Source organism: Bombus flavifrons, chromosome 10 (genome assembly GCF_040668555.2).
Source record: "Bombus flavifrons isolate JBK064 chromosome 10, iyBomFlav1_principal, whole genome shotgun sequence".
Classification (NCBI taxonomy): domain Eukaryota; kingdom Metazoa; phylum Arthropoda; class Insecta; order Hymenoptera; family Apidae; genus Bombus; species Bombus flavifrons.
The window spans coordinates 7803244-7817296 of NC_138451.1; the positions used below are offsets into that span (position 1 = coordinate 7803244).

A 14053-nucleotide genomic window follows, 5' to 3' on the forward strand; every position below is an offset into this window, starting at 1 on the left:
ATAAAACCGAAATTTACGATTCCGCGTTACTCGTTAATCGGGCCGGAATTATTCCGTCCAGCTGGAAGATATATCGCTGGAAAAACACCGCGTTCCTAACCGATTAACTACATATATCACGAAATTACTCTGCTGGAACTGATTGATCAACCGGATTAGAGAAACTCGAGTGTCGCCGTAGGCCTCTATGTCGCGTGTCCCATGACACCGTTCTGGACCCTCGTTTAGAACCATCCAACCACCTCTTTTACGTCTATAATGTCCAGTTTTCTCATCCCTTCTTCGTGATACGGTCACTGACAATGTGAATCGATCGATTTACGATATTCGGTGAATTGTTCCGTAGATAATACACGCGATGACGTCGATTAGCGAGAGAGAAGAAACTTCATTGACTCGTGATTACGGGTATTTACCCTTTCGTTTCTACGAACGCTTCAACGAGTTAAGAAAAATTCTGTTTTCTTGGCTTATAAAGGTACAAGGTTGCGGGCGAAAGTATCGCGCAGACGGGTAGAAGTTGACTTTTCACGTAAAAATAGATCCGGTATCTAGAACGCGATTAAAACATTTTCTACCCAATGTATACATATTATTTATGTACTTTTTGAATCGTTAAAAATACAACTGAAATCTGTATGTAATTGATTCGATGGTAAAAATAGAATAGAATAAGCTTGAAGCTGCGATAGTCGAACTGTCAATGTACACGATATATTTCACCGTTTATCACGCCGATAATATCGACTTGAATAAGCTACTTCGAATGTGGGTCGCTTAAGAGTGGTTCGTAATAGAATTTAGCGAATTACAAGAAAAATTGTTTACGAGGAGAGTGCAAAATTCTCGAGTTATTTATAAAGACGCTTATAGCTGGTTAATTTGATCCAAAGAATTCTAGCCTTACCTTATCTAAATTTTGTAGGAGATTCTAACATATAGATGCGTCAGGCACGTTATCAATATCGATATGCATTAAAGTATAAAAACTAATTTACATAAAAAGAGTGAAAATTTAATAAATTTCACGGTGGAAAGACGGGTAAACGGTGTTAAATGAAAACAGGAAGCGGATAATCTGACGCGTACCGATCCAGGGAGGGATAATCGCTTAATCGACCCTTAAAGCCCAGTACGGATGACGTTGTCAGCGACGAGCCAATGCCCCGTGTATGGTCGATAGATGAAAAACTGGAACGAAACCAGGGACGGTATACAGGGCAATTATTCCATGCTCCAGATAGAGCGCGACCATGAGAGGGTCGTAGCTGTAAACCGGACAGGAAATGTTTATGGTGCGATTTAACCTGTAATGTAACTACAAGTTAGCTACGAACCCAATAGTGGTGTTTATTTATTTCAAAATGTATTTTTATGGTGGTAATTAAATTTTCTGAACATCGCAGGAAAGAACAGTAACTAAATAGCCAGCCATATTTTTTATTTTGTCTGTTGTTCGTCCAATTCTGTTTTACAGTAAATATATACCTACGTGACAATAAATTTTCGTGTTCCTTATCAAATAAGACATTGTTAGTTTTACGAGCATTCACTTCAATCTTTTTATAGTAGAATATTGAACTTAGGACAATCTTCTATATTTTACGTTCAAGGACACGAACGAATCTTTTTTTCCATCGAAATCTTCATCAGTCTCTATTACAAAGATACTCGCCAAATTCCACCAGTTGGTAAGTGAAAGAATAGCAGCAAATCGAATCAATGTTACGTAATTACACATCCCACGGAAGTTATATAAAATGCCCAATAATTACGTATGTCACTGCTGCAAAGAAAACTTGCCTACTTGCCCGAGGAAAATTCGCTCCTTGCAATAACTAATGAAATAGAAAGCCGAGTTTTCTCCTCTCCTGCAGAAATCCCGCGAATTTTTCGATCGATCGCGTGGAGGTCGAGCTTTATCCGGATTGCACTCGCGATTGATTACCCGTTCTCCGACAGAACAATCTGCATGGGTAGAAAGTAATGGTCAATCGAATATACAGGCACGAATTAAATTCGATTCCTCCTCGAAGAGTAGGAACGAGGTCGACGATTCTTATTGGCAATAAGTTCGATAGGTAATGACAAGAGATATCGTTTCTTCATGATCACGAGCAATAATCGATACTTTTCGTCTGTAGCTGCGAGGGAGCCGCGTGTACTCTACGTGATCGTTTCGATTTTTCGATTAACAATGCAAATCCGTTTCACCGACGCTCATATTGCGTGGAATAATTCTCGATGATGAATTAGAAAGTCAGCTACGGCAAGTGTACCGTGTGTCGTCGTCTAGGTTTCGTGGATAGGAACGTTTCGTTCGTGGTCCAAGAATTGGACTCGGCAAAGATTAGATCGTGCATCCCGAACGATCCATAGATCACTCGTGTTCGATCGATGGGTCACGTAGTATTGTACGTAAGCAGATATGGATTTCGAGAAAAATTATCCTTTCGTTTTATTAGGCCGATTGCTCGATATTCAATTTGTTTTGATTAATAAAATATATTTATTTAAAATTTCTTTTTTTCATTTACTATGTATCTGTATATAGTCAGTTTATTTCAATATGTATAGTCTCTATAGAACGAGTTTTCCGAAACGAATTTTCCAAAATAATGAAATGGTATAAAATTGTTCTGTAGAAAACACACTGCAATGCTTATACATAATGTGTCGTAATGTATAAGCGATGTATTGAAACTTCTACGTACTCGAAATTCATTCCTCGTATCATTCATACATAATTCATTACTACGTCGTTGAATATTCATTACAGTCAAACCCAAACAAATCTAACCTGCATTTATTACCTCGATACGAAAGACTCTCATGTAATAGACAGTAAAATGATAGATAAATATCTGTGGCTATTAAACAATTTAGAAATTAATATGATTAATGGCAAATTAATTAAAATACACTTCTCGCTCATATTTTAACTTACTTCTTTATCTACTTCATCATCTATTTCTTTTTATATTTTTCATAAATGTATATGATCCTGTGTATGTGTATGAAATGTGTGTGAAATGTGTATGAAATGTATAAAATCCTACGAATTTCTATCGAATTTTCATCAACGAATATTAATTTTGTTCCGAAAAGACGTATACTCTAAAAGCTCTTGTTACTGAATTATATAAGTCAATTGGCCATTTAATGAAACTTATTACGATCTGTACGAAATTTTTGTGAAGTTTCTTAAAATTAGAAATTATCACACGTAAAAAATACTGAACTTAAAATTATAATCAGAAGATCACTCACAGAAACTGTTACACTCTAACTAAAAACTATTACGTCTGAGATCAATTTTTCAAATATTAAATCCAACTTACAAAGATAATCTCTTATATCACCAGAAATATTCCTCTTATTTCTCTCCTCGTACAGAAACAATTTTACTATCTAACGAGCCTAACAAGCACGTAATTCTCCACGCAAAGACCAGCTGGAACACCAACAATGAAACGGCTAAAGAGAAGCCTGATAAGCCTCGACTCCGGTGAAACTGATAATACGCACCGTCTGGTGCCGGCAATTCGCCACGTTTCACCCGATAAACGCGGAAGACGCGATTGGCAGACGCGAAATTAAGTTTCTATTAAAGCCTGGCGATTTTTTTTTCGTCGCGTCATCACCCACACGCGGCGCCCTCGAGGAAATAATCGACTGACCCACGCGCAGCTTTCACCGTTCGAGGGCGTTTCTTCGGAAAAGTGATCTTCAAGCGTGCACGAACGAAAGTGCACGCGAAAGGGACCGCGGGAATCACCAGGCGTATTTTCGATTCGTCTCACGCGTGACGCGCGCCCGCGTCAGGAGAAAATCTACGATCGCACGCGACTACCGGCCGATTCGATCGCCGGATGCGATTTTTCCGCGGATAAAAGAATCTTCGTATGTTATCCAATCGATCGTGGGATTTTTGTGGCGAGTAGAGCGGGCATCTTTATGCAGATCTAGATTTTTATGAGCGGGCCGTTGATATTTATGCTTATTTTTATTCATATTTATCATTCTTTTCGTTTACGTATTTATTATTTTTATCCATATCTTTATGAAGAAAAATAAAAATAGAATTTAGATAGGAGATGGTTTCACCTATTAATATGGAATATTTTAGATGTCTTTACATGTATTTTTGAGATTGCAAAAATTTTTTATAACATTTATACAGGTTGTAACAGAACACGCTGGACTACTTTGGGTCTGAGCTGATTGTTCAACTTAAAAATAATGAGAGAAGTACATACAGATATTTATTCTATCCATCTTCGTTTATGAGATATAACGAATGTCCTGTTTTGATTTTGTCTTATCTAATTACCTGCACGGAAGATGCTAAAAATGATCACGTTGCGTCTCAAAGAGAGTCTGTAAACGTCTTGTCATGAATCCGGTTACATTCTGGATGGTTCTTGATGTTTAACAAATTTGTTGAAATCTTGTTCAATTGTAAACCTTAATATTCTCATAAATGAATTGAATATATATTTATTGAATATATATTTTATACGAATTTTTTCATCGTTTGCTAAACGCACAATCAACTCTCGAAGTGGGCCTCGCATGTTCTGTTATAACCTGTATATACAAATAAATTAAGGTACAGGTATATTAAATTTCAAATCATTTGGTACTTTCGTATGTTTACACTAGAGCTTTGTTTTTGCGAACATGCTCGACGAGCTCCAATAATAATAGCTATCCCCACCAACTGCTCCTATTAATTCCGATAATAGGAATCGACGGTCGGACACCTGAGGTCGAACAACAATTTCGGTCCAAACACTCAGTTGCGTATCGAACGCGTACGAGTTCGGAATAGGCGTTCGTATAACAGTACAACGGAAAGTATGTTGAAGCGTAGTTTGGCTAACAGAGGCGCAGTAGTGAGTTGACATAACTGAATAATATCTTGTTCGTCTAATTTGGCACATGCTAAATAATTTAAGTTGTTCGTATAAACGTGGCGTGGATAAACGAAGTTTTTCTGTACAAGAATTTGATGCCACCAAAATGAAATGTGCCACCTGATAAGAAACGTTTCATTGCAGAGTAATGGTACGTACAAATACCTTTTTTAACCAATTTATCTGCACGTCTAGGTGCTCTAAACTCCATATACTCCACTCATATTAACATTCTAACACAAATGATACGCTTGAATGTACCATCAAGGCATAAAAAATTAGAATTAATTAAGGTTACCATTAAAAAGATTAAAAAGAGATTACATCTTCCTAATAATATCCATTTATAATGTTTCAACGTCCCTTCTTTATTATCGTTTGATCTAACGCTGCAGCAATTGACGTCTAGTAACCGTGTATTAGAAAGAAAATTTATCCGATTCATCGATACGCGAATGATGTTTAAGCGAGCGATGCAATCGCACGAATCTCTATGTGATATCGTTTTAAAGAGTCTCGATTACTGAAAGTCTTCGGTCTGGCATCCCGTGAACATTTTTTTGCGCGATGGCAATAAATTCTCCACCGCTCCACTTGGTCAAATCGCTTCCCTATCAGCATTGTCCGGCAATAAAACTTTCTCGAGCGTAACGGCCGCTAATGCAACGAGCATCCTTATTTGCTTGTTTCCGCGCGTTCAGTGTTTCGACATCGTTCCCAACGAGGTGTTTATGAGTTCGTTTATCGTTTATTTATTGTATCCGCCTTGCCAGAGCTACTGTGCTCGGCGCAGCCTCGCGTTTCTTTCGCGAGCAAATACACGTTTCCTTCTCTCGTAGCGAATATTAATTTATTAATTTCGTTTAAAGGTTCTATATACGGAGAGCCGTATGTCAGAAGGTTTCCTGCTGAAGTTGAAGCTTTTTTTCTTTTCTTTTTTGTAGAAATAAAAGGAAGTTTAGTTTGATATATAGTAGAACTGCTTGTAGTGGGTAGAACGAGACATTTTTACATTTTGACTGGTGGAATTATAAATTACGGTGCATAAAGATTATGAAAATTAAAATTACGATCAAGTATTATTAAATCTCATCTGAATTCCTGAAACTAAAAATTATCTTAACATTCAAGTTACTTACGATGGTATCTTACAACTAGTGATTTTCGAAAATAAATAATTGAAGTTAACAATGTTAATCGTGAAACAAATCTTAAGAACAGAGTTTGTTGATACACTTTATATTGAATTTTTGTTTTTTTTTTTCACGAAAATTTAAGCCCGCGAAAGGAGTCGAAACAATCCACAATAATATTAGAATAATATCAAAAAGAAGCTAGTTATAGTTATCAGTTAGCCATTTCACAATTATAAATAAGACAGAAACCGTAATTATCAGTTAATTAACTATTCACTTGAATCATTGAAGACTCTTATCGTATAAATAGATTCTGCTTAACGAGTGTCACGATTTGAAAATGGATTTTTCGAAGGATGTTAAGGACTTGCATCGTGACTCGATGGCGAAAGTCAACGCGTCATTGTCAGTGAGCGGCGTAATGACAGAGCGGCGCGACGCCCGGCGTCAGCGCGTCAAATCGGAATTGTCGTTAGTAACTGGTCCGAGACTTTCGCGCATTAGCCGCGTTTTCTATTCGCGGGAAAATCTCTGTTCGATATTCACAGTTGCTGCATGTAAGAACAACGTAGTTCGGCTAACGAGCGCGTGGGATTCTTCTACCTAAAGTCGAGTTTCTTATCTTGCTTTGAATTAATCATCAATTCCGATTTTCTCTATTTGTGTAGTTAGAATAACATCTGTAGAGATGCAAAGAGATACCTCGAAGATAGAAGAAATGAGCTAAAATATAGAAAAAACATGGACAAAATATTAAACAGATCGTCTTCGAATTCTCTTTCTCAATCGCAATCATAACGATGTTTTAGAATGTTTTATAAATTTCGTCGTTCTTTTTCGCCAAACTTTCACATGGAATCACATTTAGATATTAACTGTTCTATTGGTAATTTATACAATTTCTGTGATCTCTAGAATTTGATGAAAACTTTTCACGAGAATTATTATATGAATTTCATTTATATATTTTATTGGTGTGAATATTTTCGTTAAGCTACGATTATCTTAAAATCCTGTCTGATGATACCTATTAAACGCGTACTAATAGCATCATATAATAAAAGACATTAAGCTCTTGTGTTTCTAATGGAACAACAGTGTACTGCACAAGCGCGTTAACGGTTTCTTAAACTACTTATTTTACGTTCAAATAGCTCCAAACTACTAAACCACTCGTGCAGACCAACATAAAACTCCCAATTACCAAACTACTTACCCTACATTCTGACAGTCGTAGTATCAAATTTTAAGTTCAAAGTTTTAACGAAGCACAAATCCGGCTACCAGCCTATCGTTCCAGATATCCTCGCGGTCGATCTCGAAACGCTTGCCTGCGTGTCTCACCTGGTTTTTTACCTGTCCCAGATTAATCGCGATTTTCAATTTCCTCCATTTGGTCGATCAGTTTGCTAGAAAGTTCTGTCTATGGCGCTTGAGGACAGCGAACAAATAACAGACGTAAATCACCACCTGGCTCAGCCGGAGAACGAGGATCGAAGATGAAACAGGAACGATTTCAAGAATTAACAGGGATTTAGTCCGGCAACTTCTCGGTTCTCACTAGCATTAATACCAGGGTCTAGTGCCACTCAAGATCGATCTCTCTTTCTCCTGGTGTTCAGTTTCATTTATCGTTTCATAGATCAACCGACCAAGGACGCTAGGCTAGATCCGACGATTACTTGTTCGCTAACCAGCGTAAAGTTTCTTCCTCTCTCACTCTTTCTCTCTTTCGATCCTCGAAGAGGACTGACGGATCGATTTCATTATTCGTGGCGAACGAGCTCGTACGTCTTCCCTGGGTTTAGAATCCTCTCGCTAACCCTGTAGACGAAACGCGGCGATAGGGATATTCAGGAACGCCCCGGTGCTATCATTCATCAAGGCGAGTCAGCGTAATCTCGTTCTCTCTGTTACAGATTTCCTGTACCGGCACAGCGTTACCATCGATAACGTTAGTACCGAGGTGGAGATACTGGACACTTCCAGGTGCGAGGTAAGTTCTTTGTCGTTTTTAAACGTTCGTTCCACTTTTAGAGCAGTTCGACGAATTTTTGTTTGTTCGAGGAGCTTGTGTTTAGCATAGCGTAGGATTCTGTGAATGAAGTTAGTTTTTACATAATATGATTCGATATGACAATAGATGTAATTTGCGTAAATGTAAAATATCGAAATAATTTTACATTTTCATGGGAGCTTCATTATTGTGATTTAAATGAATCGTTATTACGTATTAATGTTTGGGTTATAAATAATATATTTTTACTGAAATTTAATGCGAACTGTAACTTTGCAATACGCAAATGAGGTTCACTAAACACAAATTATGTACAATAGTTCAATATTTTACATCAAACTGAGCGAATAGCTAGTGTTTATTTAAGTCTTCAAACAAGATTACACTGCTATTCTAAATAAATATTTAGTTCCTTTCTCTCTCTCTCTCTTTCTCTCTCACGTACCACATAACAATGCAAAATTTAGAACTTCCCCAAAAGGCTATTCCATGCCTAGCAAAATTCTTGGAGTTAATATCAAAACCAAAGTAAAAGCTACGTATTTTGTCTTTACTACGATTACAAATTTTCCGTTTCAAATTCCACGATTCAATTCACTTAACTCATTAACGTTTTCACTAATCACGAAAAAAGCAGGAAATTAACACGCAGCGGTCAATTTCTCTAATACGGGAAATGAGAGAGAGGGAGAGAAAAAGCTCGTACTTCGATATCTCGGAAGTTGGACATAGAGTTTAACGAACGTACCTCGCCGATCGCAAATTATCACGAAGATTTTTTTCGTCTGCGATCGACGGTGGAAAGAAGTCAGCGCCTAATGATCCCGCGGGATTATTGATGGATACACGACATAGATTGGCGTTAAAATCTCACTCGGACGCGAGTGCGGTGAAAATGTACATTTACGGCCGTACGTTTATTTGACAGACTGATTTGCCCGCGTGAGTTATGCCCAGTCTCGTGGTCGGTTGTAAATTATCCACGGTTACAACGGGATCGTCGGTCTTTGATTTCTGTTTTATGTTGCTGTCTCGCCAGCGTCGCGGTTTTTGTCAAATTCCACCGTGAATTTGCTAACATTTTTTTAGACAGTCTCGTTCTAGTTAAAGGGTGTTTCGTAGAAAATGACATAGGTTTGAAAGAGATTGTATTCGATAGGTTTGAAGGGGTTGAAGATGGGGAAGAAGGGTTATAAATAAATCGGGGTAAATACGCGAGTTCATATTCAACTTTTTGTTTTATTTATACATTGTATGTTATCGAACGTCATGTATATTCCTCAAATTTTTGTATTATATATTACGTAAGTAATAAATATTAGAGCGTAATATTTACAGGAAGTTTAAATTAATCAACGTATAATACGATACATAAACATCCGTAGTTCGCGAGAAAGGATTAATTTGTTTGAATTAATATAACACATGAAGCACGAGCTCTATATATACAGCGTGATCTTCTTATTTGACTCGAATACGATATAGATCGTGTCGTTTTCGTTATCGTTTAACCTATACGTACATACGCATATATTCACTTCAACTCTGATACGTGATCAATATTGACTTCTGATAAAAAGACACGTAATGACACCGTGTTATCGTCGGATGCAACGAGACCGCCACTCGACTCTTAACTTTTTTAATCTTAAATAACATTCCAAATTCCAAGGTTAATCACCCCGAACCCCAATTTACTCACCATCCTCCGAAGAAGCACGAAAAGAACGAAACACATCGACGCGGTTGTCGAAGTCGTCTGGGTTAGTAGTCATCGACACCTATGATCGAACATCGTTGTCGATCAGCGTCGAGGACCAACGACGACCAACAGAAGTCCACATTCTACTCGAAAGTCTGTTTCGTCTTGCATAGAAACATCTCGCAACGGTTAGGGTAAACGCGTTCCCCGTGCTTGTGTTTCCTTTTACATTTTTTCGCGACGGCGCATGGCATCGGCGCCTTTTATATTTATCTTCCGTCGACGCCTGTAAACATCGACTATTTCAGCACCGCGAGACGTTCGCGGGCCAAAGCGCGCAGAACACGCTTTTTCTTCCTTCGTCCTCCTCGCTCCTTCTTTCCTTTCTCCCCTTGGCTGGTCTCGCGTCGCGTTCATTGTGAAAGTCACGATGAATCATTTGCTTGCTGGACAAACTCCGCGTCTCGCGATACGCTGCTTTTCATTTAGCCTAGCTTTCTGTTCGTACGTTCCTCGTCCTGGAATTCGCCGACACAAACAGAGCACCTCTGTTCTTGATGAAGTCGTCGCTGATTCTATCGCGAACGTTTCTCCCCGGGGAAACTCGAGTTCATTGTTCAACAGAGAAGTCATCGATCGATTACCGCGATTTTCAAGCGATTAGAGGTTGCAATGGGACGATCATGACGATCGGTCTCTGGTTTTTTTGCTCGCCGTTTCACGCTCTTTGTTGGGATTAAGTTTGACGTATTTCACTCTGCTGTTCTCTCCTCGCTTCTTCCTCGCGTTTGTATCTCTTTGGATAGATTGATAGAAAAGTAACAACTACAGCGGAGAGAATCAATCTATAATCGTCCATAGGAATTTTGAAAATACTTTTATAAAATATACAGAGAAGTTTGTTTTATCTTCTTGCATTATATATGTTCTCATTCACTGATATCAAAATACTGTCCTTTATAATTATTCGTAATGTTTGAAAAGCCTCGATATTCAGGCTTTAGTCTGTAGAATTTAAAAAGCAAATTCTCCTCGCTCTACTCCAACCGATATGCCGGCGCATCGCATACCGAATTCCCGCACAGATTTCCCACAATTTCCTCGCCATAACTAAAATTCCATCTGGCGTACACCCAATTCCGAAATTCCTTCTCCGGTTACACGAATCTGCCCCATTTACTCCGCTGAAACCCTACACCGATATTATCCATATAATGGGCCAAGCACTAAACAACGACGGTCCCAGCCTCACCTTCTAATAGCAGGATGATTTATGCACGGTTTTTAAAGCTCTGCCTCGATTCGCGACCGGTGGCAATAATTTACGATGTCGAGAACAATGGTCCCTCTCTCGGCTCTTCTATAACAGAAAAAGACCGCATGGTGGAATCCCAATGAGGATTCCGCTCTACCAGCGACAGGTGAACACGCCGTTCCGCGAACGTGGCTTAGCCACTTGGCTTCTCCTACGTCGGTACACGTAACCGTGTGTACATGAAAGTCACAAGGCGCACGCGCGAGCTCGTAGCCACGGTCGCCTAGATTCGAATTTAAAGGCGATCGTTATTCAATTCAAATACCACGGATAACGGGCCTTGTCGTAGGATTTCCGCTTCGACGTGTTTCGCGTGCGGGTTCGTTACCGTATTCTAGAAGAATCGGGTTAAGGGAGGTCAGGTCTGGGGGGACGTTCGACCTGAAACCGGCCGATTCCGCGGAGATTTGGGTTAAGTAAGGTCAGGCCGGTTCAAACGAGCGACGACGCATCGATTGCGTCGTCGATCCTCCGGAGTCGATGACACCGCGCCTGCCTCTGCCAGCCGCCCCTTTTTCGGATGTCGTACGCCTTTCGGAATGTCCGTTCCGATGTTTCAGAGGTGTTGGCGATGGTCTTTCACTCTTCGTCTTACTCCTCTCTGTCTTTTTCTTTTTTTGTTTTTGTTTTCGTTCCTTCTTTTTTCTTCACGGTCGTTTTTATAGCGAAGATTTGGAGACGGAACGGGTACCGTTAGTGGGTTTCGATCGATCTCGTTGATCGGTCGTTTCACTCGGTCGTTGAACTCTTTTCGTTGTATTTTGGGGAATTCGTGCGAGACGGTTCGAGAAAGTTCGCAGATCGTTATCTTGATGAATGAAATAATTTCTCGCGGTTTTATGCTTTTTATCTTTGAAATAATATGTTACATAAGCTTAAACTTTCTTCGTCTTTTGGGGATCGGTATGCGAGAGTTTGAGAACGATTTATTTTTCTATGGATTCCGCGGATATTTTGTGTCCGATATATTTCTAATAATTTAGAGCAATTTACCAAGATATTTCGCTGTATTTTAAATAATATATTAGATTTCTTATTGTATGGTTACAAAAATGAGAAGGTTTTGCTGTTTCTCTATAGGTCTGAAGGATATCGATACCAGAGGAATACAGTAGAATTATCGAAGTTTCAAGTTAGTAACTTTTTAATCTTACGTTTGCTAATAGTATATTTGTGTTAAGATACAAACTCGAAGTAATAGCACTTACAATGACTCTTGTAACGAAATTGTCCGCTTTATAATATCCATCGTAGCGTAAACTCTACGTTACATTGCTTTCGATGGTATAACTTTATCAAAGCTTATTTAATCTCGCTTATTTATTCATCAAATAAATAATATGCACTTGACTGGAAATTATAACTTTGACATAGAAAAACTACGAAAGCCTGCAAAGTAGTAATCGTGTCTTCGAACGCGTTCTCATTCCACTTTACAGAAATGAAAATCATACACAAGACCGTAAAATCTGGTGAATGCGTTCGTTCAGCCGATTAAAAGAAAAAGAAAAAATTAAGAGGAAAAAGAAAAGAAACGAGAAAAAGGGGTGGAAAAAGAGAAGAACGAGCGTGGAGGAGCGCGGGTATATATTTTCTAGACTGCAAAAGGAATCCAACATATTCCTTATACGATGCTCGTACGCACGGTACACTGACTCGTCCCGGCTTATTCGGTAGCCCCGCAACAAGACACGATCGAGAGGCCAGGTTGTTTTTAGCAAACTGGTTTTTCTACCCGGGGCTTACAATTACTGGCTTCCTTTTTTGCGCTGCCCCCCAAATGTTTGCACCTGTCGCTTAAAAGGCTGCGAACCGTGGGCCAAGATGGCATACCTGACCGTTCGGGATTAGTCCTTGGATTCGTAGCTAAGAATATTTGGAGCACCGGCCAGCTTAACCCACCGACGAAGAACACTCCCTCCTGATATTTCGTGATCCATTCATGGAATTTCGAGCATCCATTCATGGTATTCCCCTGGCTTTCTTTTTCTTCGAGTCTTTGAGTCTTGTTGGTTTTCATGCATTGAGAGATTTTTGAGGTTTCTAAGGTCCTAGTGCAACATACACCTCCGCCCCCGCTCGAGTTTTCAGACGGTTATTACATTTGCTGTAACAGTAGAGAAAGTTAAATAACAATTAAGAGGTTGTTAACGATTTAGAGGAGTTTTAATTAACGATCCGCATCAAGCGTTGAACATTAAGAGAGTTTCCAGTGTTGGAAAATTTTTAAGAGATGCACGAGTCTGTCAAAAACGAAATTGGTCAACTCCGCTTTTCACGAATGTCCTAATTTTGTTACACGAGTCACACGATTGATATTCAGCTCTGGAGAACAATCGATTCACTTCCACAGATTCGCTCGTTGCAAAACTACGTAAATGATAGTTAACTCCAAGGTAAATTTAATAAATCATCCATCTTTCGTATTTTCCAATTTACGAAATTGGTCCATGTGGTTTCTGAACTACCCATATCGGAACCTCAAAATCCTAAAATCTATCAACATTGAAGATTTAAGCTTGTTGAATATTTGAAATTGGATGAAAAAAGGAACAAAATTTGTACGAATATATAACTGAAATTTTCTTCAGTTCTGAAATGGTAAATAGAACATTCTAACTAAGATAGCAAGGTACTCGAAGGATTAACTGTAGGAACATTTCTGGACCACTCTCTTCCTAAGAGACAAACAGCGAAGCTTAATAACCTGAAAACTCATCAAGTTTAAAGATTGAAGATCGTTAAGTGTCTTTGATTGAACGAAAAAAGAAACAAAAATGGTGCGAATATGAAACTTCACTAATATACAATTTTCGTAAGATCAATTTTCAGTTACCATTAGACGTTGCACCGCTGGTAGCTGCTCCAAACACCAAAGCGCGTATCTCCACATTCTGATCTTCCTAAATAGCTGCAATTTGCAACTGTCCAGAAGCAACCACAAAAGAAAAGAGTATGATCTCG

General features: G+C 38.8%; 1 protein-coding gene across 3 annotated transcripts in view; it reads left to right on the forward strand.

Moving 5' to 3' along the window:
* Positions 1-14053, forward strand: part of LOC138184451 (ras-related and estrogen-regulated growth inhibitor) — an 87569-nt gene that overhangs the window by 26303 nt on the left and 47213 nt on the right. The window contains exons 1-3 of one of the 3 annotated variants that reach the window (XM_069122436.1): positions 4796-5070; positions 7975-8051; positions 12170-12221. In XM_069122436.1, the coding sequence (XP_068978537.1) occupies positions 5068-5070; positions 7975-8051; positions 12170-12221 (132 nt within the window). In that variant the 5' untranslated portion in view covers positions 4796-5067. Of the gene's footprint in view, positions 1-4795; positions 5071-7974; positions 8052-12169; positions 12222-14053 lie in introns of those variants that run through there. The other 2 variants (XM_069122437.1, XM_069122435.1) reach the window with 2 other exon arrangements.